The following is a 26,063-nucleotide window of genomic DNA, read 5'->3' as shown; positions in this document are numbered from 1 at the left end:
GAACATTTAGAATATGGGGTGGGAGAAGTAACAAGAATGAATTCTTGGGATGAAAATTTGGGGACTACTGTTATAGCAGACATTTATTAAGGCTCTACCATCAGTCTGATACTATACTATATAGTTTCACAAACTCCTCAACTAAGTCCCATTTACCCTGTAAGGTCAGTACCATTCCTTCTCACAGGAAAAGAAATGTGTATCTGAGGCTCAGCTAGATTAAGTGGCTTGGTCAAGGGTGGATATTAACTAGTGGGTGGACAATCTGAGATTCTAGCTCATATCATTTGACTTTAAGTTCAACAGTTACTTTTAAAAATGTCTTTATAGTTTTTGTTTTCTTTTAAGGCAAAGAAGCCAACCTACTAATGCAAAATCTGAACAAGTTGCAAACACCTGAAGAAAAGCTTGATTTTTTATTCAAGAAGTATGCTGAACTGGTAAGATTTTTTTATTAACTCTTTGTCAGAAAGGTTCATGTTCAGTTAGAGCTGAGAAAAGGAGGCTGTTAGTTTTTCAGGCACATCATTATAGACCATAACTGGTTACCTCAGACAAGACAAAGCGAGAATTCATAAGAGCAGAATTTTTTTTTTTTTGCAGGAAAAAGAAAGACTGAGGAATAACAGCAGGAGGGGGAAAGAGGATAGAGTTGCCATTTATTCCACCTTCAAGTATGTGTATAAAATGAGGGATGGAAGACAGAAGTGTAGAGAATTGAAAATTGTGGATATTTTAAAGTTCTTTTTGGCACTGCAATAAAACACAAGTACACTCAACATAAAGGCAAACTTTCACTTGGTCTGTGCCCTATTTTTTTGTGGGGGTCCCCTCAAGAAGGCAGAAGTTTAAGTTAATCCCACCTCCTCACTGTGTGACACATTCTTGCTTGGTCTTGACTTTAGTCATTCATTCATTCATTCATTCATTCATTCATTCATTCATTCATTCATTCTCTTTGATCTACATTCTTCTCCCCTTCCTCCACAATGGCAAAGCATTTGATGTGGACTGTTTTGGGCCTAGTTCTAGGTCCTCCACATGCAGTCTCCCTCTCCATAAGTTAGGGCTCCTGGGAGAAAGAGAAGCCACTCCCAGACATCAGAGAATCCACGATGTGCATTATTTCCTCACCAATACTTTTACAATGGGCCAGTTGGGAAAAAAAGGAGCGTTCAATGAAGCCAACATGTCTGGTATCAGTGGACCCTGTCACATGCTTGTGGAAGGAGTGCCGTCACAGGTGTGTGGACCGCCACGGAGTGTGTGAGGCCCACCGCTGAGAAGTGGCATCCTCTCAAGTGAAGCGAGGCAATGTGCTTCTCTCTCGTGTCTGCTTCTTTTCTTTAAAAACAATTTTTTTAGTTACTTATTTCTTTTGGAAAAGCAGTGACAGGAGAATACGTCCACACACAGAGCAAAGCCATTCCTCCAAGGCATTAAGTGGACCTGCTCCTGAAAGCAGGTTTATGTTGCAGCCAACGAAGCTTTAGAGCCTGGACTTCTCACTTGCATGGGCCCCTCTGAGGCCCTGTGCATAATTCTCTTTTCTTAATTTTGTTTTTTTGTTTTTTTGTTTTTAAGAAAAGGACCTCCAAAACCAAATAAGCTTCAGAGACACAAACCCCTCAGGTCCCTGGTTACATCTTATCCCTATGGATGGAGTATTGTTTAATGAGTGACATTTTTTCTTTTTTTTTTTCCACTCTAACTTTAGTTCTGTACTCCCTGTTTGTTCTTTCTTTTATCTTGGCGCATCCTGCTGTGTTGAATTATCATGCAATAGAGCCAGAGAAATTCTGAAACCCTGAATTACTGGCGGAATGCTTAACTCTGCCAACAATACTTTTTAATTATTGTTTTAATCACATAAACTACATCATGATGATATAAGAAAAATGCTGAATATGCAACACAAAAACATTTCTAATCTTATCATCTAAAACACAAACCTTGATTTATCCATCTTCTTTCCCAGTTCTGCTATATAGGCAGAGATACTTTTAACTATAATTACCATCATGAGGTACATATATAGTTGACCCTTGAATAACATGGGGGTTAGGTGTGCTGACTCTCTGCACAGTCAAAATCCATGTGTGACTTCTACTCCCCCCAAACTTAAATACCAATAGCCTACTGTTGACCAGAAGCCTTACCGATAACAGGCGATTAACACTTATTTTGTATGTTATACGTATTATACACTGTAGTCTTACAATAATATAAGCTAGAAAAAAGAAAATTTTATTAAGAAGACCATAAAGAAAATAAATACATTTACAGGATTTACTGAAAAAAGCGAACCCATGCAGTTCAAACCTGTGTTGTTCAAACATCAACTGTAATTTGATGTCTGGTTTTTTGGCTCATATGACAGACATTTTCCCCATGTAGTTGATAGTCTTCATAACTAGATTTTGTAAAAGTTATGTCATTGTCCATTAAGTGGCCATATCTACTGGTTTTCTAATTTGGGGACATTTAGATTCCTTCCACTGTTTTTTTTACCAGCTATGGCTGCAGTGAACCTCTTTACGCATTAGGTTTTTTCTTTCTTTTTCTTTTTTATGAGCTTAGGAAAAAGTTCTAGAATTGGAATTACTAAATCAAACAGTATGAATACTTTTTTTAAAAAGATTTTATTGGGCACGGGACATGGAGTAGAGAGTGAGAATGGAGTCAATGGAATTGTAATAGATAAGCATGATATCGGGGTAGAAGGGCAGTAGATGGGGGAGAGGGGTTGTTACTTTGTGAGGGTGAAAAGGATAACTATTACATTGTTCTATACACCTGCAACTAACAATAAAATTAAAAAAAAAAGATTTGGGGGAATTGGGGGAGGGGAAGAGTGTTGGGGAATTGGGAAAGGGGAACAGACAACTTGCTGTCCTTTTGTTCTTTAGTCTAGTTGTAGAGGACATCGCTTCACTGGCCCATATTGGTATTATCATTGCGCTCTTCCTGGGTGAGTCAGTAACTTGCTGGCCATTGGACAGCCGCTCACGGCGTCTCACGGCTGCTCACGAAAGCTCACGCCAGCTGCCGGCCGGCCCCACTGCAGCCTATGCCATTGCCGGCGACTCACAGCAGCCCAGCTCCAGGTTGAGCTGTTGTTCACCATCTTAGCTGTAGAGGGCGCAGCATCACTGGCCCTCATATGTGGGATCTGAACTGGGGCCCTGCTGCTCAGAGCTGGCATCCCAAGCCAACTCCTAACCAATATGCCACTCAGCCGGCCCATGAATCCTTTTTTTTAAATGACCATACTGCCTTCCAAAAGAATGGTAAAAATTTATAAAGCAAGTATCAGTATATTGATTTTATTGCAACTTATTTAATATGGGCTATTAACCACCCCTGAACGATTTCAATGCCATATAATAAGTTAGGTGTCAAAAATAGTATTTTTCAAAAAAACAAGATACTCATTTTCATCTGTGCATCCTGACTCTTTTTAATATTTTCCCCGTGATCTTCTCTTTGCCCCTTGAATTTACCTACTCATCCCAAGGCCATTCATGTTGAGTTTCTAGTGTATGTTCTGCATTTGGCTGGACTGGACAGCAGTCTAGACTAGCAAAGGAATTCATGTACAGGGCTGCAACCCACAGCAGTATATCGGGGAAGAATCACTCCTTCCTTCTGCCCAAGTGTTTCTTCAGGAGCCAGGACTACTCACCTGGGTCTCAGGGAATTCCTTCTACTCACTCTCCTAGCCAAGCAGTCACCCGCACAGAAGTTATTTTTCCAGAGATCCTACCTCATTCAAGACTGACTTATTATATTTTGGCATTTGTATCATGTCTTATAATAAATTTTAAAAGATGATTCTAGAAAAAATAAATAGGAAGAGATTGACCAAAAAAACCCATTAAATTTCCTCTTCAGAGAGGAAAAATTATGAGGACTTTCAATCTTTTACTTGGAGACTAATACCTATTTCCCTGCTCACTGATTTGGATGTTAATATAGAAAGTGTCATCTGAAATATAAGTGTTAAATAGAATAAATCATCATATTCAAAGCTGTGAATCAAACTGTCACTCCAGTTTACTCATCCTTACAGGTTCTCAATCCTGTAATATTATCTACTGTACCATTCATTAATAAATAAGGATAAGTTCATTAATAAATAAGGACAGCCCATGACTAGATTAAGAAATGATCAAGGAGAAATTTTTTTTGCAAATTTCCTCAACTTTTAATGTAGTTATAACATCACTAATACTACTCTTATTTACTGCTTGGTATTAATTTTACTTGTTTAAATTAATAAAAAAAGAGAGAGAAAAAGAGAAACTGAAGATAATAATCTTATATGCCTATTACAATTGTACAGAACTGTGTCAAAGTTATTATTAAATCACAAAGCCAGCACTTGACTGAAGTTGACTCAGTTACAATATGTTTGTTTTCATTCATTAAGAAACCCCATATGCATTCACATAAGTCTGAAGTATTTAAACAAAATTAGCCACATTCTAAAATAAAAAGCTGTCAGAGAGTTAAGCATCTCTTTTTAGAATGAAGCAAGATGGACCTAGCTAAATTTCAGATGTGCATGATCTTGCAGTAAAACAAGAACATTAAATGGTCAATGAGCAACACAGATGATCTCTTCCAGCTTGCGAAACTCATGTAAGGCTATCCTCCTGACACTCAGATAAATCACACAGGGCAGTGCTCCCCAAAAGGGGGCAGTTTGCCCACCATGGCACAACAGGCAATGTCCATCTGGAGATACTTTGGATATCACAAGTGAGGTGGGGGGGGTGCTACCCCATCTAGTGGGTAGAGGTCAGGGATGCTGCTAAACAGCCTACAATGCACAGGACAGACCCCACAACGAAAACTTATCTGGCCCAAAACGTCAATAGTGCCAAGGTTGAGAAACCCTCACACATGGTTTAACCTTCAATAGGTAAAGACTAAACCACAATGGCAATAACAGTCATAACAACATATAAATTTCAAGAAAGGACAATAGGTCATTTAAAGTCAGAACTTAAGCAGAAGTTTCACCCCTAATTAATAACTATGGTGCACAATGAAAGGACCTCATCTGTCCTATGACTAGAAGGTTAGCATGAAAAATATATAATAAAATATCACTGATTTTCCAATTGAACCTCAAGAAGGATATCAATTCTAATCAATATTTATAGTGATATGAGGCTAGTTTTACTGATGCTAATTCTCACTAATAAGTAAAAATTGCCCGTAAGTATGAAGATAGAATATCACGTATGAATATCCCCAGCTTAATCTGGCAAGGGTTTATAACGGACATCTCAGTGTGGCGGGGGGGAGGGAGGAAAGGAGTAAAATGATCTGTGAACTGAAAAAAGTGTGACAGTTCTGTTCTTCTAGTTCAGAAAGAACAAGTGCTTTAAGATGGAGAAACTGAGACACATATCAGGGCTCATGTCATGTGTGTATCTATTTGTACCACTATGCGAGGCACCAGAAACACCTGGGGTCCTGAAGCATCCAGATGCTCCCCAAGGCTTCTTCTCTTCATTAGCCAACAAGCTCATTATTAGAACGAGTACCTACCTGGCTTAAGCACCGTTCAGGCACTCAGGGAACTGAGTCCAGCAGAGGAAATGGCTCTGGCTCACAGGCTGCCACCTGCGTGTGGTCACACTGTCAGTCTGAGACCCACACTCCTAGAATACGCTAGTTTCTGGTGGCTTCAGAAGGTTGATCCCCAAACTCCCCCCAGCCCAACTAGAATTCCATAAAAATGTTACCAAACTTAGCAAATAAAAATACAGAATGCCCAGTTAACTTTTCATGTCAGGTACACAAACAACATTTTTTTGTTTGTTTGTTTGTTTTTAGTAAAGGTATGTCCCATGCATTACTTTGGATATATTTTCACTAAAAAATTATTCCTTATTTATTTGAAATTCAAATTTAACTGGGTGTCCCACATTTTATCTGGCAACCCTACCCTACAACTTTAGCATCTGAGATGGCAAGTTCAGGGGTACACTGATTCCATTTTCCATGCTGCCCCTGACACTTTATTTAGTTTTACTTTTGTCTTTAATCTTTTATTATCTCTTTTATTATCATTATTATCATTATTAGTTTCAGGTGTATAAAACAATGTACTCGCATCCCTGACCCTATAGTTACACTGCTGGAGGAGTGTGAGAAAAGGCCCCACCTGTGCTCAGCAGAAACAATTACGACTTATTTGCCATTAGCACAGAGGGTATGTGGTGGGCATATTACAGATGCAAGCCATTGATGGTGCTGAGTTGCGCAGTGGCTATTTCTGAAACTCTGGTGACAGATCGCTAATATTTAGATAGTCAGGGGGTACTTTGTCTTCTCCCCCTTTCTCACAACCCACAGACTTCATCTTCTATTTCCCAGAAAGGCTGCTTTTCCCTTTCCTATTTTTAAAAATAGTTGCTATAAGCTCATTTTGAGAAAGACTATTGAGAATTAAACGTAAACCATGCAGACACGCTGTTGACCATTGCCCCGACACAAGGCATTAATTATCATGACTTCTGGCAGTTTACAGATCCTGAGACATGCCTTTCTAATACAGCCCGGCATCATTAGATAGACTCAAAAAAGCTAAAGCTATTTCTGGACCACAAAAAAAGATCAAATTAAGAAGAAATCAATAATAATAGTGATGGTAAAGAAAAACCTGTAATTGTTATGCTCTAAAACTGTACTACAAAGGTAACATTGGTGAGATTCATTTGATTTCAGAAGGAAAGGGATAATAGTAAAAAAAAAAAAAAATTCTTTCCAAACAACCACAGAGTGATCTTTAGACATTTCCTCTTTTGCTCTTGTTTTATCAACTCAAAAAAGATTCCTGCCATGTTCTTTCACATTTGCATGCCCATGTCTAGTTGGATGAACATCGCACTGAGCAAAAGACCTTAAAGCTTCTACAAAAGAAACAGGTACAAATCCAAAAAGAAAAGGACCAGTTACAAAGTGAACACAGCAGAGCTGTCCTCGCTCGAAGCAAACTGGAGAGCCTGTGCCGGGAGCTGCAGAGACATAACAAGACCCTGAAGGTATGTAGCACCAAGGCCTGCATGACACACACCTCCTTGCATGCTGCACAGCCGCAGACTTCTGCTCATGAGAGAGCACAAGTTTTAGAATCTGAGAGGCTTGGGTTCACGTATTAGCCCTGCCACTTGCTCACATGTGACCTTCAGTGAATTATGTTACCTCCCCAAGACTGTTTCCTCATCCATAAAATGGGGATTAGATCAACTTCACTGTGTGGTTGGGGAGAAACTAAATGAGGGCACATTTGAAAGGTGCCCACACAGTGTCTGACACAGAGCAGGCCCCTGTAGAATGTGTGCCATTCCCCGTACCTTTTTCTTATGTTCAGCTTGTTCTGCTTTGTTCTTTAAGGTAGGCCTCAGTTCTACTCTTTAAAACACAAACTTGTAAAAATGCAACATTTTATTGTATGATAATGAAATCTGCATGACACGAACTAAATTGACACAAAGCTAATTGACACGGTAAAGCAAAATCGAGAGCCAAAATGTCAATAGTCATCTGAAAAAAAGAAGCTACTTGAAAAAACACTGAAGCTCTTCAGGCTTGATTATTCAATCTAAGAATAATAGACTGATCACTTCATTCTGTCTGCATGGGTTTCATTAATTACACATAAGCCTCTAGCAGTGTGGTTAATTTGATTACACACAGACACTAGCCTCATTCAATAGAGCAAGACGCAGGGCTCTCCAAGATAATACTGCACACGTCCACAATCCCTTTTCCAGCTGAAGATCCGAAAGCTCTTGACAAACAAGAATTAATTAGACCAATATTCCTGTGAGAGAGTTAGCATTACATGTGTTTAAGAGGAGATACTTAAAGAAACAGAGAGATTAAGATCATTGCTGAGTTCGTACAATGAAGTTAGGGGAAAAAGGCAGAAGAGGCTAATAGCTCCTCATATTCCAACAATGTTTTTTGATATCTGGGAAATAGGAGGCCAGTGGGATGAACTCTAACTCTTGAATTATGAGTTGTACATAGGCGATGGGCTTCTGGCATCTCTTCAAATCATTGTTCTAGGCACAATTGAACCCCAGATTGGATGGGGGACTGGGAATGGGAACATCATTTCAACTCAAGACATGTGTTCAAGTAATAGTGCTCTGTGTTTACGAAAATCTCCTGGCTTTCAGCAGTGTTGTATAGTAAGGAGGTATGTTAAATCAGATATAGTGGGAAGATTTATCAACAAGGAGTTTTAAACAGCAAATGATGTGGCTTGGTCTGTTTGGGTAGCATACAAACACAGAGTGATGGAAGTGGCCAGAGATACTGTAGGTATCCTCACATACCCTCAATAATGCTTCCAGTTACGGACAATGAAACTGTCATTATTATTCCAGGACTTGTTCTAAGTGCTTTACAGATGTTATTTTATTTAATCTTCACAACAACCTTATGAAGGTTAATATCTCCATTTTATGGAAGAAACTGAGACTCATCAATCCAAATCAGTTGTCCAAGGTCACACATATTTTAAGTGTCAAAATCAGGTTTCAAATTCTAAATATTTCCTAATTTCTCTTCTGATTTTTTTTTTCTTTCACCCAGGGATGATGTAGAACTGTTTGTTTTTATGGCCCATCATATATGATCTGTCTTGATGAACATATTATGTGCACTTGAAAAGAAGGCCTGTTCAAATGTTAGGTATAATGTTGCATAAGTAACAATTAGCTCTAGATCATTTATATCTTTACTGAATTTTTATCTAGTTGATCCATCAGTTGCTGAGGGATGGATGTTAAAAATCTGCTAGCATAATTGTGGAATTGTCTACTTCTTTTAATTATGTCAATTTTTGCTTTAATGAATTTTGAAGCTTTAATATAATGTATTTACATAGTTATGTAGGTTGTGTCTCCTTGATGACTTGACTGTTTTATCACTATGAAATGCCCTTTAGTAATAATCTTTATCCTGATGTTTACATTATCTGATATCAGTATAGCCACTCCAGTTTTCTTACTCTTATTGCTTGCATGGTATTTCTCTTTCAACCTGAGAGTTTATATTTAAAGTGCATCTGCTATAGACAGTATGTAGTTGGACTTTGCTTCTTTTAAGTCTTATAGTATCTGGCATTTAATTAGAGTACTAGTCCATTAACATATAATGTAATTGTTGGAGTGACTGGATATATAGCTACCATTTTATTATTTATTTACTGTTTGTCACCTCTGTTTTCGGTTCTTTTACTGCCTTCCTTTGGATTATTTGAATATTTTATAAATTCCATTTTAATTTATCTCTTGGATTTTTTAGTGGTTGCTTTATGATTACTATATACATTCTTAACTTTTCACAGTCTACCTGGAGTTAACGTTGTATCACTTTACATAATATGTAGAAACAAGCAACTAAAGTCAATTTACTGGCTCCCATTTTTACACTATAATTGTTATAAGTATTACATTTACATACATTTACAAAGCCATGAGACATTATAATTTTTTAAAAAATTGATATAGAGTGCCAAAAAAAAATATATATATATATATATATATATAGTGCCCAAAAAATGTATACACATTTTAAGAAAGGAAAAAAACTGTATTAATTGCAATACTTAATATATACCAATAACAAAAGATGAATACAAGTCACGTGTGACTTCTGCAATGACAAGAGGTGCTCAAAGTGGTGACCTTCAGCGTCCAGACACTTCTCATTACAGCGAACTACTGCTTGAGCATAGATAACATCTCTTAAAATGTGTATACATTTTTTGGCACCCCCTGATGTGTGTGTGTGTGTGTGTGTGTGTGTGTGTGTGTATCTTTTAAAATTAAAGGCAAAGCTATCTCTTTTTTTACCCAGATATTTACCTTTCTGATGTTTTTTGTTTCTTCTGAATCTTTGCATTTCTGTCTGGTATCATTCCCTTTAGCCTGATGAACTAACTTTAGCATTTCTTATAATAGTACAGAGCTGCTTGTACTCCGTTCTCTTATTTGTTTTTTATCTTTAAAACGTTTTTATTTTGCTTTCATTACTGAAGGCTATATTCATTGGATATAGAATTCTAGGTTGACAAGGGTTGTTTTTTTTAATTATTTTTCTTTCTCTCAGCCTTTTATAGAATCTGTATTCTGACCTCCATAATTTCAAAATAGAAATCAACAATAATTTGAATTTTTATTCTCCTGTATGTGATATGTCCTTTACCTCTGGCTACTTTCAGGGTTTTTCTATTGGTTTTAGTTTTTAGAACTTTGAGGGCCTTATGCCCAGGTGTGGTCTTCTTCATATTTATCTTATTTTAGATTTTCTGAGCTTCTTGTATCTGTAATTTATACCGGGGATGCCAAAAAAATGTATACAAGTGGACACTTTGGTCAACGTAGCTCAAGCAGTAGTTCACTGTGATCAGAAGTGTCTGGACACTGATGGTAACCACTTTGAGCATCTCTTGCAATTGCAGAAGTCAAACGTGACTTGTATTCATCTTTTTTATCAGTATATATTGAGCATTACAATTCTAATACAGTTTTTTCCTTTCTTAAAATGTGTATGCATTTTTGGGGCACTCTGTATATTTCACTAAATTTGGGGAAGTTTCAACCATCATTTCTTCAAATATTTTTTCTGCCCCATTCTCTCTCTTTTCCTTCTAAGATTCTAATTCTATGTGTGTTAGACCTTTTGATATTGTCCCACAGGTCCTTGAATCACTCTTCATGTTCTTCACCATTGTTTTTTCTCTTTCTTCTTCAGTTAGATCATTTATATTGGTCTAACTTCATAGTCACTAACTGTTTCCACTCCCGTCCCTATTTTGCTCTAAGTATACCCAGTGATATTTAAATTTCATATTTGGTAACTTTTCACTTCAGAATTTCCATTTGGTTCTTTCTTTTAGATTATTTTTCTCTCCTCAGATTTCCTATTTTTCAAGACAATATTTTCCTTTATATCAATGATCATAGTTATAATATTTGTTTTTAAATTCTTGTTTGTTAATTCCAAATCCGGGTTATAATGGAATATGCTTGTTCTGATTATCTTTTCTTTTGACAATGGATCATCATTTTTTGATTCTTCAAATGTTAATTATATCTGAAGGATATTTATATCTGTTCTTATATCTGTAGATTATATCCTGGATGTTGTGGCTGTTATGTTGTAGAGAATATGGATTCTACTATACTCCTTGAAAAATGTGGGGGTTTTGGGGGGTTTTTTTAGGTAGGCAGTTAACTGGTTAGAGTCAAACTACAAACTCTCTCTCAGGCAGCAACTCAAATCTTAGATAATTTCTTTTTCCTTAGCTAGAATGCTTTGAGTCTGCCCTTCATAGATGTTGTTCAGGGTCAGCCAAAGATTTGGGCAGAGTTTATTCACAGAATTTATGGCTCTCTCACTCCGAGTCTCTCTTTCATGGGAATCGCCCCTCACCTTCCAGAAGCTGTAGTTGCTCAGAACTCTGTACTTATATTCTTCAGACCAGGAAGATGGCTGGTTCTCTATGCGAGTTTTACTCATTCCATACAACTGCCAAGTATAGTCTTTCCTCAAGCTAAAAACTGGGAAACTTAACAATGTACCATTCACTTTTTGCAGGTGTCACCTTCCCGCCAGAATCTGCCTGATTTTGTTTACTCTCCAGTGTCTTTAAGTAGTTCTTTCTTGCATTCTGTCCAGAGTTTATAGTCATTATCTGCAGAAGGGTGCTATAATCTTCCTTGACCATACTAGTGAAACGGCCTAAGTATACCTGAATTGAAAATCCATGTGCTAGGAGCTTGGGAAAACGTAGAAAGAGAATGCATAGCAGGCTATTTTGTAAAATTTAAATTTTACTGCTCCTTATTAAAATTGATTCTTCAGTGAAGGGGAAAAAAATACACCTCCAAAAAACCTCACAATATAGGATAACTTAGAAAATGACCAGTGGAAATCTGAGATATGGGCTTATTTCAACAAAATATTACATATATTTGAAGCAATAAATCTGAGCCTCAAATTATACTGAAAAAAAAACTGCCTTGCCAGAGTGGGTGCCTCAGAGAATATGATTTTAGTATAGGAATAAGTAGTATTTGTTATCAGAATATTACAAAATTTTAATGTGGAAAGAACTATAAGAAATCCAGTCCAAGCTACTCTTATGTCTATATGTAAATTAATAATTCATTGATTCATTAAATAAACACACGTACAGAACACCTGTGGGTCACAATCCAGGCACAGCACCCATTCTTAGATGTACAATGATGTTTGCAAAGTTTGTTTTCTTAGGTATTTCAGAGTTTGTCTCTCAACCTTCTTTGCATTATTAATTTTTACTTTGAATTATGTGCTTGATAAAGAAAAGAAATTTTTCTCACTGTCCAAATGATTGTATTTTCTTTATCAATTTGGCTCAATTTTGTAAGATTGTGCTAGATTTTATTTTCTCATTGAAAAAACAACACAATATAAAATGTAAGATGTCATTTTGTGAGCCAACAATGGGTGCTATGTTGGTGTGACATTTGTTTAATGCCATCATAACATACACACCTCCTTTCTGTAGCCAGCTGCCAATGAAAAACTCAGAGTTGCTGCATAGCATGAGATGGTTCTTTCATGTATTCATTCATTCATGGTTGGAATAGTCATAAATGCAAATGGTATTCAGATCATGGTCTGTAATTCTATGACTAGGAACTTGTTGACTTCTAAGCTAATCAGTAGTTATGAAGAAACAATCACTATCACATGTATATTCAATTGCTCTTAACAAATGGCCACAATCATTTTCAGTGAAATTATGTATAAGTGTTAGCATACAAAGTTCAGGGAAATAACATCTCTGATAGTTAATTTCTTCAGATTAAAAAGTACAGGTATCTTCTACAATATCCCTAAGATACTGTCATCCAAGAAATGTTTATACCATGAATAAATTATGATTCTGGTATCAGGAGTCATATTAGAGTTAGAAACTCTATGTAAATATTGTACATGAAAGAGGGCACTTTATGATAAATTAAAATATTTCCAGAGCATATATGGCCAGCATCAGTTTTTATTTTGATCACATTATTCTACTATCATAATAAGGATTTGCACAATTACTTCTGTTTACATCATTATTCCTTTTTTTAATATTCTGTTACACAATTTGATCATGGTCAGCAAGTAAATGCAGTATAATTTTACTTGCCAACAATGAAGCAAGCTTTCATAATAACAATTAATCAGAACTGAAAGGAATCCTAAAATGTCTGTATCACTTGTCAGCACTGTTCGTGTAGCTTTGGTATGATGTAGCAAGATTAAATCCTTTCCTTCTAAAAGAATGAGAGGAATAATCACAAAGCAAACAATACTCAATATAGATACGGGGGAGATTTGGGTACATTGTTAGTTAGCAATGAAGGGAGAGTTTTGATGTAGGAGAAAAGAGAACAGAAACGATACAAAAGTTAATTACCAATTCTTGAATGTTAAAGCAGAAGAGGGGAAAATTAGATGTTTCATTTTAGATTTAAAGAAGATTTGACACTTAATATTGCTTTCAGATTCAAAATTTACATTGAATGTTTCAATTACCCTACATGATATGTGGGATGATTGGTCTTCAGAAATAAAATATCCAGCATATTTTTTAATATTTCCTTTTACATTCTTGAATTGCTGTAATTTATCTCTAGCTGTCTTAGTTTCCTTGTCAAGCTTTTTGATGCAAGTTTTTTTTGCCAAAATAGTTTATGTTGTGATCACTTATATTTACAAAACTTGGGTGATACAATTATGTGGTTAATATGCCATAATTTTTAGAGAAGAATATAAGACCTATTCTTTCTTTACCAAACCAAAAGAATGCATGATCTGTCTCATCAATCAGTAAAACTGAGTGCCCTTTCTTCCAGGCCACAGTCAAGAGAGCAAAAAAACGGGCAACTGCATGTTTATTAGAAATCGCTGCAGTTTATTCACTCAGCAGGAGACCTATCATCTTTAAAACAAGCCTATTCATCACCAGCTATCAAATTCAAGACTCTCACTGCACCTGCTCTGAGGGACTGTGTGTTCACAACTGAAGCCTTTACTCATAGATTTATTTTGGGGCTGAGCAACACTAGCTCTAGAGAACTGAGAAAAAAATATCCCACTTCCCCTGCACGCTAATCTCCTTTTGTTGACTGTAACCCTGAGCTCTGCAAACCCGGGGTGATGTAAACGAGGAAACCCAAAGATTTTGCTTTTTTTTCTCTGCAGGAGGAAACTCTTCAGCGGGCACGTGAGGAAGAAGAGAAAAGAAAAGAGATCACAAGTCATTTTCAGAGCACGCTGACAGATATCCAGGCCCAGATTGAGCAGCAGAGTGAGCGAAACATGAAGCTGTGTCAGGAGAACACAGAGCTCGCAGAGAAACTGAAAAGCATCATTGATCAGTATGAGCTCAGAGAGGAGGTGAGAGCCATATCACACGACTGAGAACACTGCATGCAGATCCTGACCCCAGTTGAGAAGGTGGGGGATGGGGCTAATCAGAAAGCTATGGCCAACCTTCTCAACTGATTAATATTTAGGATTGGATGTCTCCTACGAGCCAAATAAAACCAGATGGTATTACAAAATACCTGGCTGAAAGTATGGAATTTCCTCAGAACTGGAATCACTGCAAAGCAAAGACAATAAATAGAAAGTGGTAGGCTGTGAGCACAGTTATCCTTGAAAACAGTACTTCTCAGCCTTTTTAACTTTCTGCAGAGCCAAGAAACATCACACACACTCCCTCTTAAGAATCGTCATGTCATTAAGGGTCTGTATTCTATATACCCCACAAGCCAGTACCAGTCAGTATTAGTAATGGAATAAATATAATTATAATGATATTATTTATTCAGAGCTTAGTGTGTGCCATATGCTAAGAATTATGCATACAATGTGTCATTTAATTGTCTCAAGAATCTTATGCACAGGATAATAATATATTATCCATATTTTATAGATGGAAGCAGGCTACGAGACTAAATCACTTATCCATAGTCACAAAAGCCAAGAGAGCTTTGCTTTCAATAGTTTACATTAGGGGAACTATAAGGATCTTTTATCGTGCCAAAATTAGATTTTAATATTGAAAATGTTTTTAAGACTCCAGATGTGCCTTCAGGATTTTGAGATATCGTATTTCTTCCCCCATCGCACCCAAATTTGAAGGCTGTTTTAAAATGTAACATAACATAGTCAAAGGGGCTCTGTTGGCAACACGCTAAGATTTTGTCAAGGAAACAACTGAGCCAATAGCACACGGTCACAGCACTTAGGTAAATGGAGAAACTTCTCACAGTAAGCCAAAAGGCCATGCTACCCTTTCACCCTGTCACGAAGATCAAGCCCGCTGCACAGTGGAGGTTTGGGCCAAAGCAAAATGGAAGGAGCCAAAAAGAAAACGGCTACACTCTTCCGAAAGATCTCAGATGGGAAAGGCCTGGTAGACTGGTTGTATATTCCCGGGACTGGTTCTACATAACACCCAAGGATAGAATTCCACATGTCCTTTTGCCAATCGGACCCCCTAATGACCAAGAAACTCTCCACTCTGAGGTAGAGTTAGAAGCTTCTCCTCACCAAGCCAGTGGAGAGATCAAAACGTATAGATGCACACAGTGGCACGTTTGCATATTAATACATCTGTGACCTTGGCCTTGTCTTACCCACCAGCGCAACAGAGTTGAAGTCAGGGGGCTCTGGCCTCAGTCCCTGACCTAGAGCCACATGGTACCCCAGAGCTTCTTCCCAACCCTTGAGGCAAGAGTGCGGAGCTGAATTTACCATGATAAATTGTATTAATGTTGTGCTTAAATGTGGTTTTATATTCATAGAAAGAGCCAAAATACTGAGTGACAGTGTTTAGCCCTTGTGATGTATATTGCTATCTGTGCTGCCTAGCATAATTAGCAGCATCATATCTAATAGTTACCAAATTTAGAAAAATAATGTGACCTTTGGAGTTATTTGCTGAATTCCGGCACCTCTACCTTTTGCCACCATGTTTGCATAATGCAAAATGCAGAGGACTTCACCAATTTATGGCTTTTTTACAAAGCATTAAGTGATGCCAATGTATGCATTCCCCTCTTTTTTTAAATCTTAAAACCTGGAGAACGTGTGTTTATGTGAATATTACTATTTTATTTTCCGTTTTTCAGCACCAATAACAAGTCAAGCTTGATATGTGCTCTTTATTTTTTCCTTAGCATCTGGACAAAATATTTAAACACAGAGAACTGCAGCAGAAGCTGGTGGATGCAAAACTTGAGCAGGCACAAGAGATGATGAAGGAAGCCGAGGAGCGACACAAACGCGAAAAGGAATATGTACCTATCATTTGAGTCCGTGTGCTTGTCTGGTCTGGTGCGGAGAAAGTTATTTTTGAGAAGGGTCACAGAGCCCTACACTGATGGAGAAAGAGCCTGAGCTTCCCTGGAGACTAAATTGGCCGACCCAGTAGGAGGCACTATACCTAAACTATTTTCTACATAAAATAATCATGTGCCCATTCAGGAAATCTTTCTCAACTGCCTGTCATGTGCTAAGCACCATCCTGGGTGCTGGGGTTATAGCCGTGAACAAGGCGGAGAAGGCCGTGACCCAGCATGGAGACTAGTGTCTAGCTGGGAAGAGACAGGCAATTAACAAACAAACAAGGAAGGGTCATTTCAGATAATAATAATTGCAACTAGGGCAATCGGAGGAACTGAGAGGGGCAGAAGGAAGGAACCTACTTTAGACTGGGGGACCAGGAAGGTCTCCCCTCGAGGAGATACTTGAGCTGAGCCCTGCTCGCTGAGAAGGAGTCAGGGAGGGCTCCAGCAGCAGCAGCTGCAGCCGCGACAAAGGCCCTGATGCTGGAACCAGTTTAGCATCCTCCAAAAACAGGAAGAGGTCAGCGTAGCAAGAGTATGTTCAGTCAGTGGGAGCAAGTTTCAAAATGAAGTTGAAGAGATAAGCAGGAGTCAAGTTGTAGAGCTTTGCAGGCTTGCAAAGTAGTTTAGATTGTATTCTAAATATAATGGGAAAGGATTGGGTAGTTTTAGCAAAGGAAGCGATGTGATCTGTTTGGCATCTGTAAAAGATGAATTTGGCTCCTGGGTGGAAAATGAACTAAAGAGGGACAAGAAAGCAGGACAGTTAGGAGGCTACTGCAGCAACGTGGACGAGCTATGATGACGGCTTGGCTTAGAGAGGTGGCAGCTGTGAAGGAAAGCTGGATATGGATGAAAGTTATGTTTTCAGTGTAAAACCAGCAGGCCATGCTGTGAACTGAAGATGGCGACAGGGAGGAAAGGGAGGAGTCAAAGAAGACTCAATAGTTTTGGGGTTAAGAAACGCAGTGGTGTCTTTTACTGACATCTCATTAACCCCAGATGCTCCAAGACAGCTAGCTGTAAGGCCATTCTATAGACAAGAGGCTCAAAGAAAATGTGCACCTTGCTTAAGGTCACATATTGCTTGGCAACCGAAATGTGTTGTATACCCAAGTGTGTCTTCCCCCAAACCCTAGCCCTGTGACAGTACATTACACCCAGAGGTGTGTTTCAGAGGTGAGAGTTGAAGTGTGTGTCTATTGCCAGGGAGAGAGAATGATTTAAGGCACAGTCAATGGACCAATCATTGGAATTTGGCCATTTAACAATTGATCACAAACTTTGCCTTTACCTAAAATTAGACCAGAATCACTTCAATTTGTTAGAATAATCATTTTTTAATAACTTTGGTTTTCAAATGTAGCCACAAAAAGACAAATTTTGGAGAACATAGCCTAGTAGACATTGACTAATTCCAAATCAGAAGTCCATGTGCTCTTAATAAAAAGGTTAAATGATTAAAGCCATCTATAACCTAGCTCTCAAAGTAAGAAAAAAAAATTTAGTTATTATTCATATCCAGGAAAATAGGTGCTCCACTGTTGGCATAATTACCCTCCTAGGTAACATATGCTTCCTAAAGGATATGAGTACTTTTGGTATAGAATAGATGAGACATGACAGAGGAATGACTAGGCAAAGATTCACAGGAGGGAGGCTGAGGGGCAGACATGGGGGTGACCCAGCCTTAGCAAAAAACGACCACGCTATGTATTTTTCTACCCTGGTTTGGCAACACATTGCCAATTCTGAGTCAAAGAAAGATAGCCCCCTTCAGTTCATCAGAACTGGCCAGCCACCTGCCCAGTTTCTAGCTCTGATACTTCTTTCCGAAAGTGATGAAATATCATGAAGCTGGGAGGTTTTTCACTCCAACTAGAAAAGGCAGCCACCTGCCTCCTCTCCATCAATGACCGCCCATCACAACAGGTCTCCTCAACCTGTTTAGGAAAGCAGGGACCAGGTATGGGGCCACCATGCCACTCAGGTGGTCAAAGGGGGCACTGTAGGTCTTCTACTTCACAGCTCCCCAGACCTCTCCAATTATTGCACTTCTACAATACTTCATTTGCACAGCATGCTGGGAGGTACAGAGGAACATGTATAACCCATCTTACGAATGGAGAGGTGGAGCCATGGGAAAAAAACAAACTTGGATAAGAAAAAAGATGCCTTCAGGTTTTTAAAAATAATGATTTCATTATTTTCTTTGTTGTTGTTCTGATTACCAAAGAAATACATGAACCTCATGGATACTTTTTTAAAGTAAAGATAAATAAAAAGAAGAAAATTGAAATCAGCTCTCTTCAAATATATTAGAATCTTAACTTACAGCCACCTGCCTGACTAACCGGATTAATCCATGACGTTCACCATTCTCTCTGTAAATGCACTGACAGATGCCCACAGCATGTCAAATCCTGTGGCTAGTAACTCACTCTAGATTGTCTACACATGGTTGCCCCCATGAAGTAAGATGGCGCAGATCAACAACCAATGAGCCCTTTGCTCCCAAACCTTTTCTTTCTAGTTATCCTTATTTTTGCATTATGTAAATCAACAGAATCATACATTAGCTGAAGCAATACAAGTGTGAAAATAAAGAGTTGTTTCTATGAAAACTATGCTTAATGCTTTGAAAGACTAGACCTAAGCAAACAGCAAGAAACAATTGTCAAATTAGATGTGAGTAGCTATGAAAACTGGGAGAAAGTTGTAAAATTCTAGAGAATTAAACAATCTAGTGGTTTCACAAGTATCTTTAGGTTCCAGCATATTTGCTTAAAGAATAAAAAATATTCTAAATCTACATGGCACATTATGGATATGATTTTTGTAAAAACAAACCCCTCTGAATTCCAATCTGAAAGTCCACACCCAAAACAAAGGCCAGAGCCCTATATCAAAGCGGATAGATGAACAGGCATCTTAAAATAACATGTTTTACATGTGTGTCATTTTTATGACTAAAGCAATTTTTCTCAATATAGCCCCTCAGCTCCCAGTTCTGATTAGGTTTCACATGAGGGACCTTGGTTGTATTTGAAGGGCTACCTTAAGGAAAAGGGGACTTACTTTGCAAACTTATACAGGACTTATTTTGTAAACCTTAAATAGGATTTGGGACAATAGGTCAAATTTCTAATCCAGTGTTTTTCAAAATGTAATCCATGGACCACCAATACCTAAACCATCTTGGGTATTTGCTTTAAGTACAGATTCCAATCACACACGAATTAATTTCTAACTCATAGCCTCTGAGAGGGATTTGCATTTTAGCATGTGCCCTAGGAGATTCTGATGTATGCTCTGGTGAACCGGGGCCTAGGAGTCTAACTCCGGGTTTAACCTAAAGGAACAGTGACTCACAACAGTGCCCCAGGTGGGGATGTTCTGGACATATTCAAGCACAGGCCAAATAATGGTTGGGCAGGATTTCGAGAGAAGGTTCCAGAATTTGGTGGGAGGTTGAATTTTGTGCGATTAATGCTTGAGTTGAAGATGATTTCTCTTTTTTTCCCAATAGAGTCACTAATTTTTAGTTGAGAATCCAACTTTTTAAATGAGTTGTTTTCTTAGATTTCTTAGATTCTTTCCAATGTTCCCAAAATATTACTTAAGAGGGTTATTAAGTTTATGCAAAGTTTATACAAATGACAATTTGTATAAATTTGTAATTTAAAAGACGAAATGACAGTCTTTCCATGCATCCTGTCTCCTCACAGCTGCTGAACCAGGCAGCAGAGTGGAAACTTCAGGCCAAAGTGCTGAAGGAACAAGAGACAGTCCTGCAGGCTCAGGTGAAGTGTGTGTGTTTTGGGGGGGGAGGGAGGCAAGGGGGACAACAATGCTTGGGGTGTGCTCGCCTTGTTCTACCCAAGAGGCTGTGAACCAAAGGTGGCAGGGGGTGGAGGGACAGGAGTTGTAAATGAAGACTAACTTTGTTTATTATTAAGTAAGAATAAAAGCACAATGTATATCTAAGAAAAAGAAACGCTTTTGCACCAACAACATGCAGTCAAAAGGTTTGTTGACATGCGCATGAGAGCCCCCGAATGGTCCATGAGAACAAGCTGGCATCCAGGTTCCTGCCTATCTGCTCGTATGTCTTCTCTCTCCCCTCCCCTATTACCCTATTAAGGTAAGAATAACGTGTTAAGTGTGCATATGCGCCATCTATAACTGTCAATACTGAAAGTGTTCTGACTCATTTGATATTATTTATAATAAAAGGAATTTAGAAAACTAGAGTCAGCGCCCAAGTTTTTCGCTATCAGAGGTTGGCCTTGTCAGTGGCGAATGACTAGAAATGGTGGACAAGTCAGGAGCCATTTTGATTTGGCTTCCTGATGTCATGTGCTTGTTTTAACTAGACTGTGGGGATTCAAAAATAAAGCCTCATGCAACAGCTGACTCGGGGGGAAAGCCAGACCTGTCCGTCTTTCCTGCATCCTGGGGAATCTGCATCTCCTGGCAAACACTCCCTGTCAGGTTCCAGGAGAGCCATCCTGCCATGGGTCACTAGGGGCGGTAGCTCCCCAGCTGGGAGAAATGCTGAAGGAGCTGTGAAATCACAGAAAGCAAATTCACAGAAAGTGCCCTTCCAGGCTGGGCAGCATTAATCCAAGGTTTGGGCAATTCACTTGTAAATGTTTATGTGCTGACTGCTGAATACTTGTTCATTAGAAAACAAAACCAAACAAAAAAACAAAACAAAACACACACACACACACACACACACACACACACACACACACAAACCTTGTTCATTCCTTGAATGAAGAAGTGTAATGAATACTTGTTCATTGTAAAATAAAAAGCAAGTAAGAAAAATAACATTGTTCAAATCACCAATTATACCACTGCACAGACAAAATCACTGATAACATTTAGCTATCTAACCTTTCTAAAGCATACTTTTCCGGTGTGTGTACCAAATGCAACAATGAATTGTTTCCCCCAATAAGATATCAAAATAGTTTTAAAATCGTAATTACATAGACATAGACATTGGAGCCATAATGTTTTTGACTATTAATAGAAGGAAAGGACCCAGAGTTAAAAGACCAAACTCTAGAGTTACAAGCTCAAGATCACCCTTCCAGCAGCCACAGAACCCATTCTATCCTGGTGCGGGGTAGGTGGCACGCTGGGGCAGGCAGGGGGAAAGGAGGAGTGGCCTCACTGTCATAGCAGGAGTCCAGAGAAGCTAGCCAAGGCTTCTGCCCCCATTTACAACAGAGCCTTGAGGGGCACAATAGACACACTTGAAGCTATATTGTTTGTGTCATGTTACAAGCAATCGCTACTCCTCTATGCTAAATAAAGATAATGAACTAGAGAAGTGTAGATTAATCACCAGACTCTGGGCTACAGAATGACTCATTCAGTATCAATGTTATATTTTTAAAACTTTTAAACCTTGGAAAACAAAGTCTATCACGGATTATTTTGCATAGCACGCAAACCCTTTCTTTGGTTTTACAATATCTTTAAAGGGATGGATGGTAGGAGAGGGAGTTTTTAGTCCCATTTCTACCACCTGAGCAAGGGAAATATCAAGGAGGCATTATGTTTTCCTCGATGGAAGTCACTTTTCAGTCATAAGACAACAGCTTGCGAGTTTGGGACATGATTCTCACTTAGGGAAGAGATGTCTGGTTTTCAATTATACAAACCAAAGCAATAGAGTAAATGTCAGAGATGATCAATGGGGTGCAATTGTCGCTACAGATAGAGTGTTCATTGGATCGATAAGGAGGAAGATGGTACTTGATGGGGAAAGTCAGCAATAACCTGACAACACAGACACAAAATACTACCCGAGGGGAAAGATCAGTGAGTCAGTTGTTAAAGACGGGTAATCATAATCTTTCAACTCAGAAGTCCTCTCCTTATCAATACAGGATGAGAGGAGATTCCTCTGCAACTGCTATCATAATTCACTTGTTCCCAAACCAAATCTCACAGGTTTGCTAAGACCATTCCTGGACACAGCTCTGTTTCCTGTATGCTATGAATGTTTGTAATTAAAATCCAGTGCTCAGTTAAAAGAATGTGTCTGTCATTCAGCCCATTTGAAAGTGAAATGTTGAGGCAATTATTGTTATTACCAACCCTGGAATAGTTTCTTTCTATTTCTGTCTCTGGCAGGAGAGGTACTGTGGATGACCTCTGGGTGTCCCTTCCATGCTTCGCTGAAATACCAAAGTGACAACAGGAATATGACACATCAAGCCAAACATGCATCATGTCAGCAAACTAGTGAGAGGGAAAATAGTACCAAACGAATATCCATACAGGAAACACGAAGTGTACGTTCTTAGCTAGCATAGTGGGAGAGTGAGAGTTGGTTCCTTGAGAAAGGTATAATCAACACAGATTTTGTGAGGTATGGTCCATAGAAAGAAAAGCAGAATATTAAAAACAGTCACCAGAAGGGGGAAATAGGGACTTCTTGCTTAATGGATATAGAGTTTCAGTTTTGCAAGATGAAAAATTTCTGGAGAATGGTTGCACAACAGTATGACCGTACAATACTGAACTCTACACTTTAAAATGGTTAAGAAGGTCAATTTTATGTTATGTATATTTTAGCAAAATTTAAAATGTAAAGAAAGGAAAAAAGTTGAGGAAAAAAATCATTAGAAATAGGCCAGAAGAGGTGGTAATGAAGCAAGACACTTTTTTTTGACACTCTGGGTGTACCTGTCTTCTCAACCTGTCCAACTGACACAACAAAAAGAACACTTTGCCCAAACAAAGGGGAGAGCTGGACCAGGTGGGTGTAGTTGCTCCTGCTAATAACTGTCAATCAAGGTTGCCTCTGTGAGCTGGCCGGCACATTTGCTCACTCCTGCCCCCTCGTGTCTGCAGCCTGCAACTACAGGGCCACAAAAGAGGGTTTGGGAGGACCAGCTCAGGAGACCATAGTATCTGTGACCCTCCATGGAACTCTGCTAGAATTACTGCAAAGTTGGAAAAAGAAGGGTGAGGAAGACAAATAAGCTAATAGGGGTGCTTGGCCAAGAATGCAAATCATCAGATTTTGTGACAGAAGGTGAAAGGATCAGCTGGGGGTAGCTGCCCCCACCCTAGGTCTCTGGATCATGTGCAGTATGAGTTGCCAGGCCCACAGGAGCTCACACTAGGGTAGAGCCTCTCAAATTGAGAGGCTTGACCTATCCATGGGCCCTGAAATCAATCCAGTGGATCCCAGCCAGTGCTTTGGATGAAACAGAATTAAATATATCAAAAATGCATAGCACATAACAAATATTGTCTTATACACCATGTGTGTGCACGCACATGCACACCAAACCTCCCTGGCCATAAACTCCCTGATGTGCCTTTACCCAGTCATCTCTAATCTGTACACCAAGGAATCGTGAGAAACTCATTTTAGACCACCAGAGTTGGGTGCCCCAAACTCTGTCACATAACTCACAGCGCTAATGAATAATTTCAAAATGATGGTCAGCTGTTGTTTGACTTTTCTTTGGAAAACTTGTATTTGATGAAAAGGTTTTATGTTATCCTTTTGTTATTCTTTTCTTCAGTAAAACCTCTACTATTCTGACTCATTTGGGAATGAACTATTCTAGATTAGCACATTTTCTGGGTTCTAGGGGTTGTTTGATTCCCACACACACCCTCTAACTCCCACCCCAAGACTAAGAGCTCTCCATCCTACTGGCTTTCATTTGGTGTGCTTTCCTCTGCTTTTGCAAGGACAGGCTCACAGGTATCAGCAGCTAGTCAGCTGGTGCCTGCCTTCTGGCCAATAACCCCACCATCCCAGCCTACCAAGGGCAGCCTCAAGTTCTTGATTGTTGCGGGATGCTGCAAGCTTGCTTCTTTATACAAAAGACACTTCTGTACCCATTTGAGGACTTGGGGCTGTTCCAGGCGCTTACAGGTACCAAAGGCTCATTTGAAAATGCAGGCTTTACTTATTTGCATCATCCATGTTAAATGTCCACTCAAAACATGCTATCTTAAAATTATTCTCAAAAGCAAAAGTTTATTCTTGTGTTACTGTCGCTAACAATCAAGTATTTACACTTTCCTATCCTACCCAACCCCCAAAGGCCAACTTTGGAATTACGGATGTGGAGGTACGAAGGCTCTTCTCTATACTCCCATGGTGAGCCACACACTGGCCAATGCTAACTCATACGACGTTGTTTTTGTGCAAATGAGAAAAAAACATTCCTTCTTCAAGGCTCATTATTTCCATCTGTAGAAAATTGGTATAAGAAACTGATGTTGATGAAAAGGGACATTTAACTGCTATTGGCTAGAACACTGTATTCAGAAATATACAAAACCACAATGTCTAAAATGGAAATAGTAATTGTTTAGAGTGGCACAACCTGCGTAATGGCAGCAGCCCCAGTCCATGTCTCACCCACATATCTTTTATCACTTATTCTCATTTGTCTACATCCTCACTGCCTGCAAGACCAAGTTCAAGGCTCACCATCTCCACAAAGACATGGCTCTTTCTCTGATCAGGCACTGTACTTACCTGCCTCAGCACTTTGTATTCACTGTCCCATAGTCAAGTTACCTTTGGGATTGTCTTTCCATCAAGAGCGCAAGTCCCTTAAAAGCAGGAGCCACGCGTTCGGTATTTTTGTATGTAGAGCGCATGCATATGTTCAGAGCTTAATAAACGATTGTTGGTAAAAGTCATGATATCATGAAATGGTGATAACGTGTTTTATTATTTCAGTTTTCTTTAAAGAAGAACTTCAATTATAGTCACTGACCTAGGTTGAGCTGATAGTCAATAATAGAACTTAAAATGTTACTAACACTGTATTGAGAATTCCCTTAAATCATTTTTCTTCTGAAATAATGAACAATGACAGGTTGTTTTGTTCTGGAAGCATTTGGAAAGCAGCCCTAAAATAGATCCACTCTTTCCCCTGCTTACAGCTCACTCTCTACTCTGGAAGGTTTGAAGAGTTCCAGAGCACACTGACAAAAAGCAATGAGGTGTTTGCCACTTTCAAACAGGAAATGGATAAAGTGAGTATTGCTTATCCCACACCAAGCGTTGACATTTTCTAATTTGACAGGCAATTCTCCTTTGGGTTCATTTTTCTCTTGCTAAGTTATTCCAGTGCATTTCATGAAGTAATGAAACATTTATAGGTGCCAATGTGATTTGGGCTGTATTTTTTATTGGCAAGTATCTGGTGAATTAATCTTAAGAAGAGTCCAAAAACACTAGAATACATTTTCTTTCCAATGAAGACTTTTTTTTTTCCAGTCCCTGGGAAAGTAAAAAAAAAGACAAGAACTAGCAGTTTAACAGTATGTTGTTTATATTGAAATAAAAAATCTGTTCTGAAGATAAAAAAAAATTTATACAAATATGCAAGACTGGAATATTAGAGTATAAAATGCCATTTCATGGGATCCTTCTTAGAGGAGAAGATATGTTGTATGATGTAACTGACAAAGCCTTTCAATGAGAATATGGAAACTTGAACTCAAATTTTGGGTGTGTTCTTACTCATCACACAGTGTTAAACAATTCACTCAACTTCCTTCAATTTTATTGTTTTTATCTATAAAATCAAGGTACTATTTCCCTTGCTTACTTCACAAGAGTAG

At 38.6% G+C, this 26,063-nt stretch overlaps 1 protein-coding gene across 1 annotated transcript in view; it reads left to right on the top strand.

The window, feature by feature from the left end:
* TXLNB (taxilin beta) overlaps window positions 1–26,063 on the top strand; it is a 44,076-nt gene that overhangs the window by 13,027 nt on the left and 4,986 nt on the right. Inside the window, exons 3-8 of the mRNA XM_019648108.1 lie at window positions 349–440; window positions 6,891–7,061; window positions 14,281–14,475; window positions 16,266–16,385; window positions 20,162–20,236; window positions 25,380–25,472. Of these exons, the coding sequence (XP_019503653.1) occupies window positions 349–440; window positions 6,891–7,061; window positions 14,281–14,475; window positions 16,266–16,385; window positions 20,162–20,236; window positions 25,380–25,472 (746 nt within the window). The remainder of the gene's footprint in view (window positions 1–348; window positions 441–6,890; window positions 7,062–14,280; window positions 14,476–16,265; window positions 16,386–20,161; window positions 20,237–25,379; window positions 25,473–26,063) is intronic.

This window comes from Hipposideros armiger, unplaced genomic scaffold, assembly GCF_001890085.2.
Source record: "Hipposideros armiger isolate ML-2016 unplaced genomic scaffold, ASM189008v1 scaffold_120, whole genome shotgun sequence".
Taxonomy (NCBI): domain Eukaryota; kingdom Metazoa; phylum Chordata; class Mammalia; order Chiroptera; family Hipposideridae; genus Hipposideros; species Hipposideros armiger.
The sequence above is the reverse complement of the archived record's forward strand: the minus strand, read 5'-3'. Positions and strand labels throughout refer to the sequence as shown.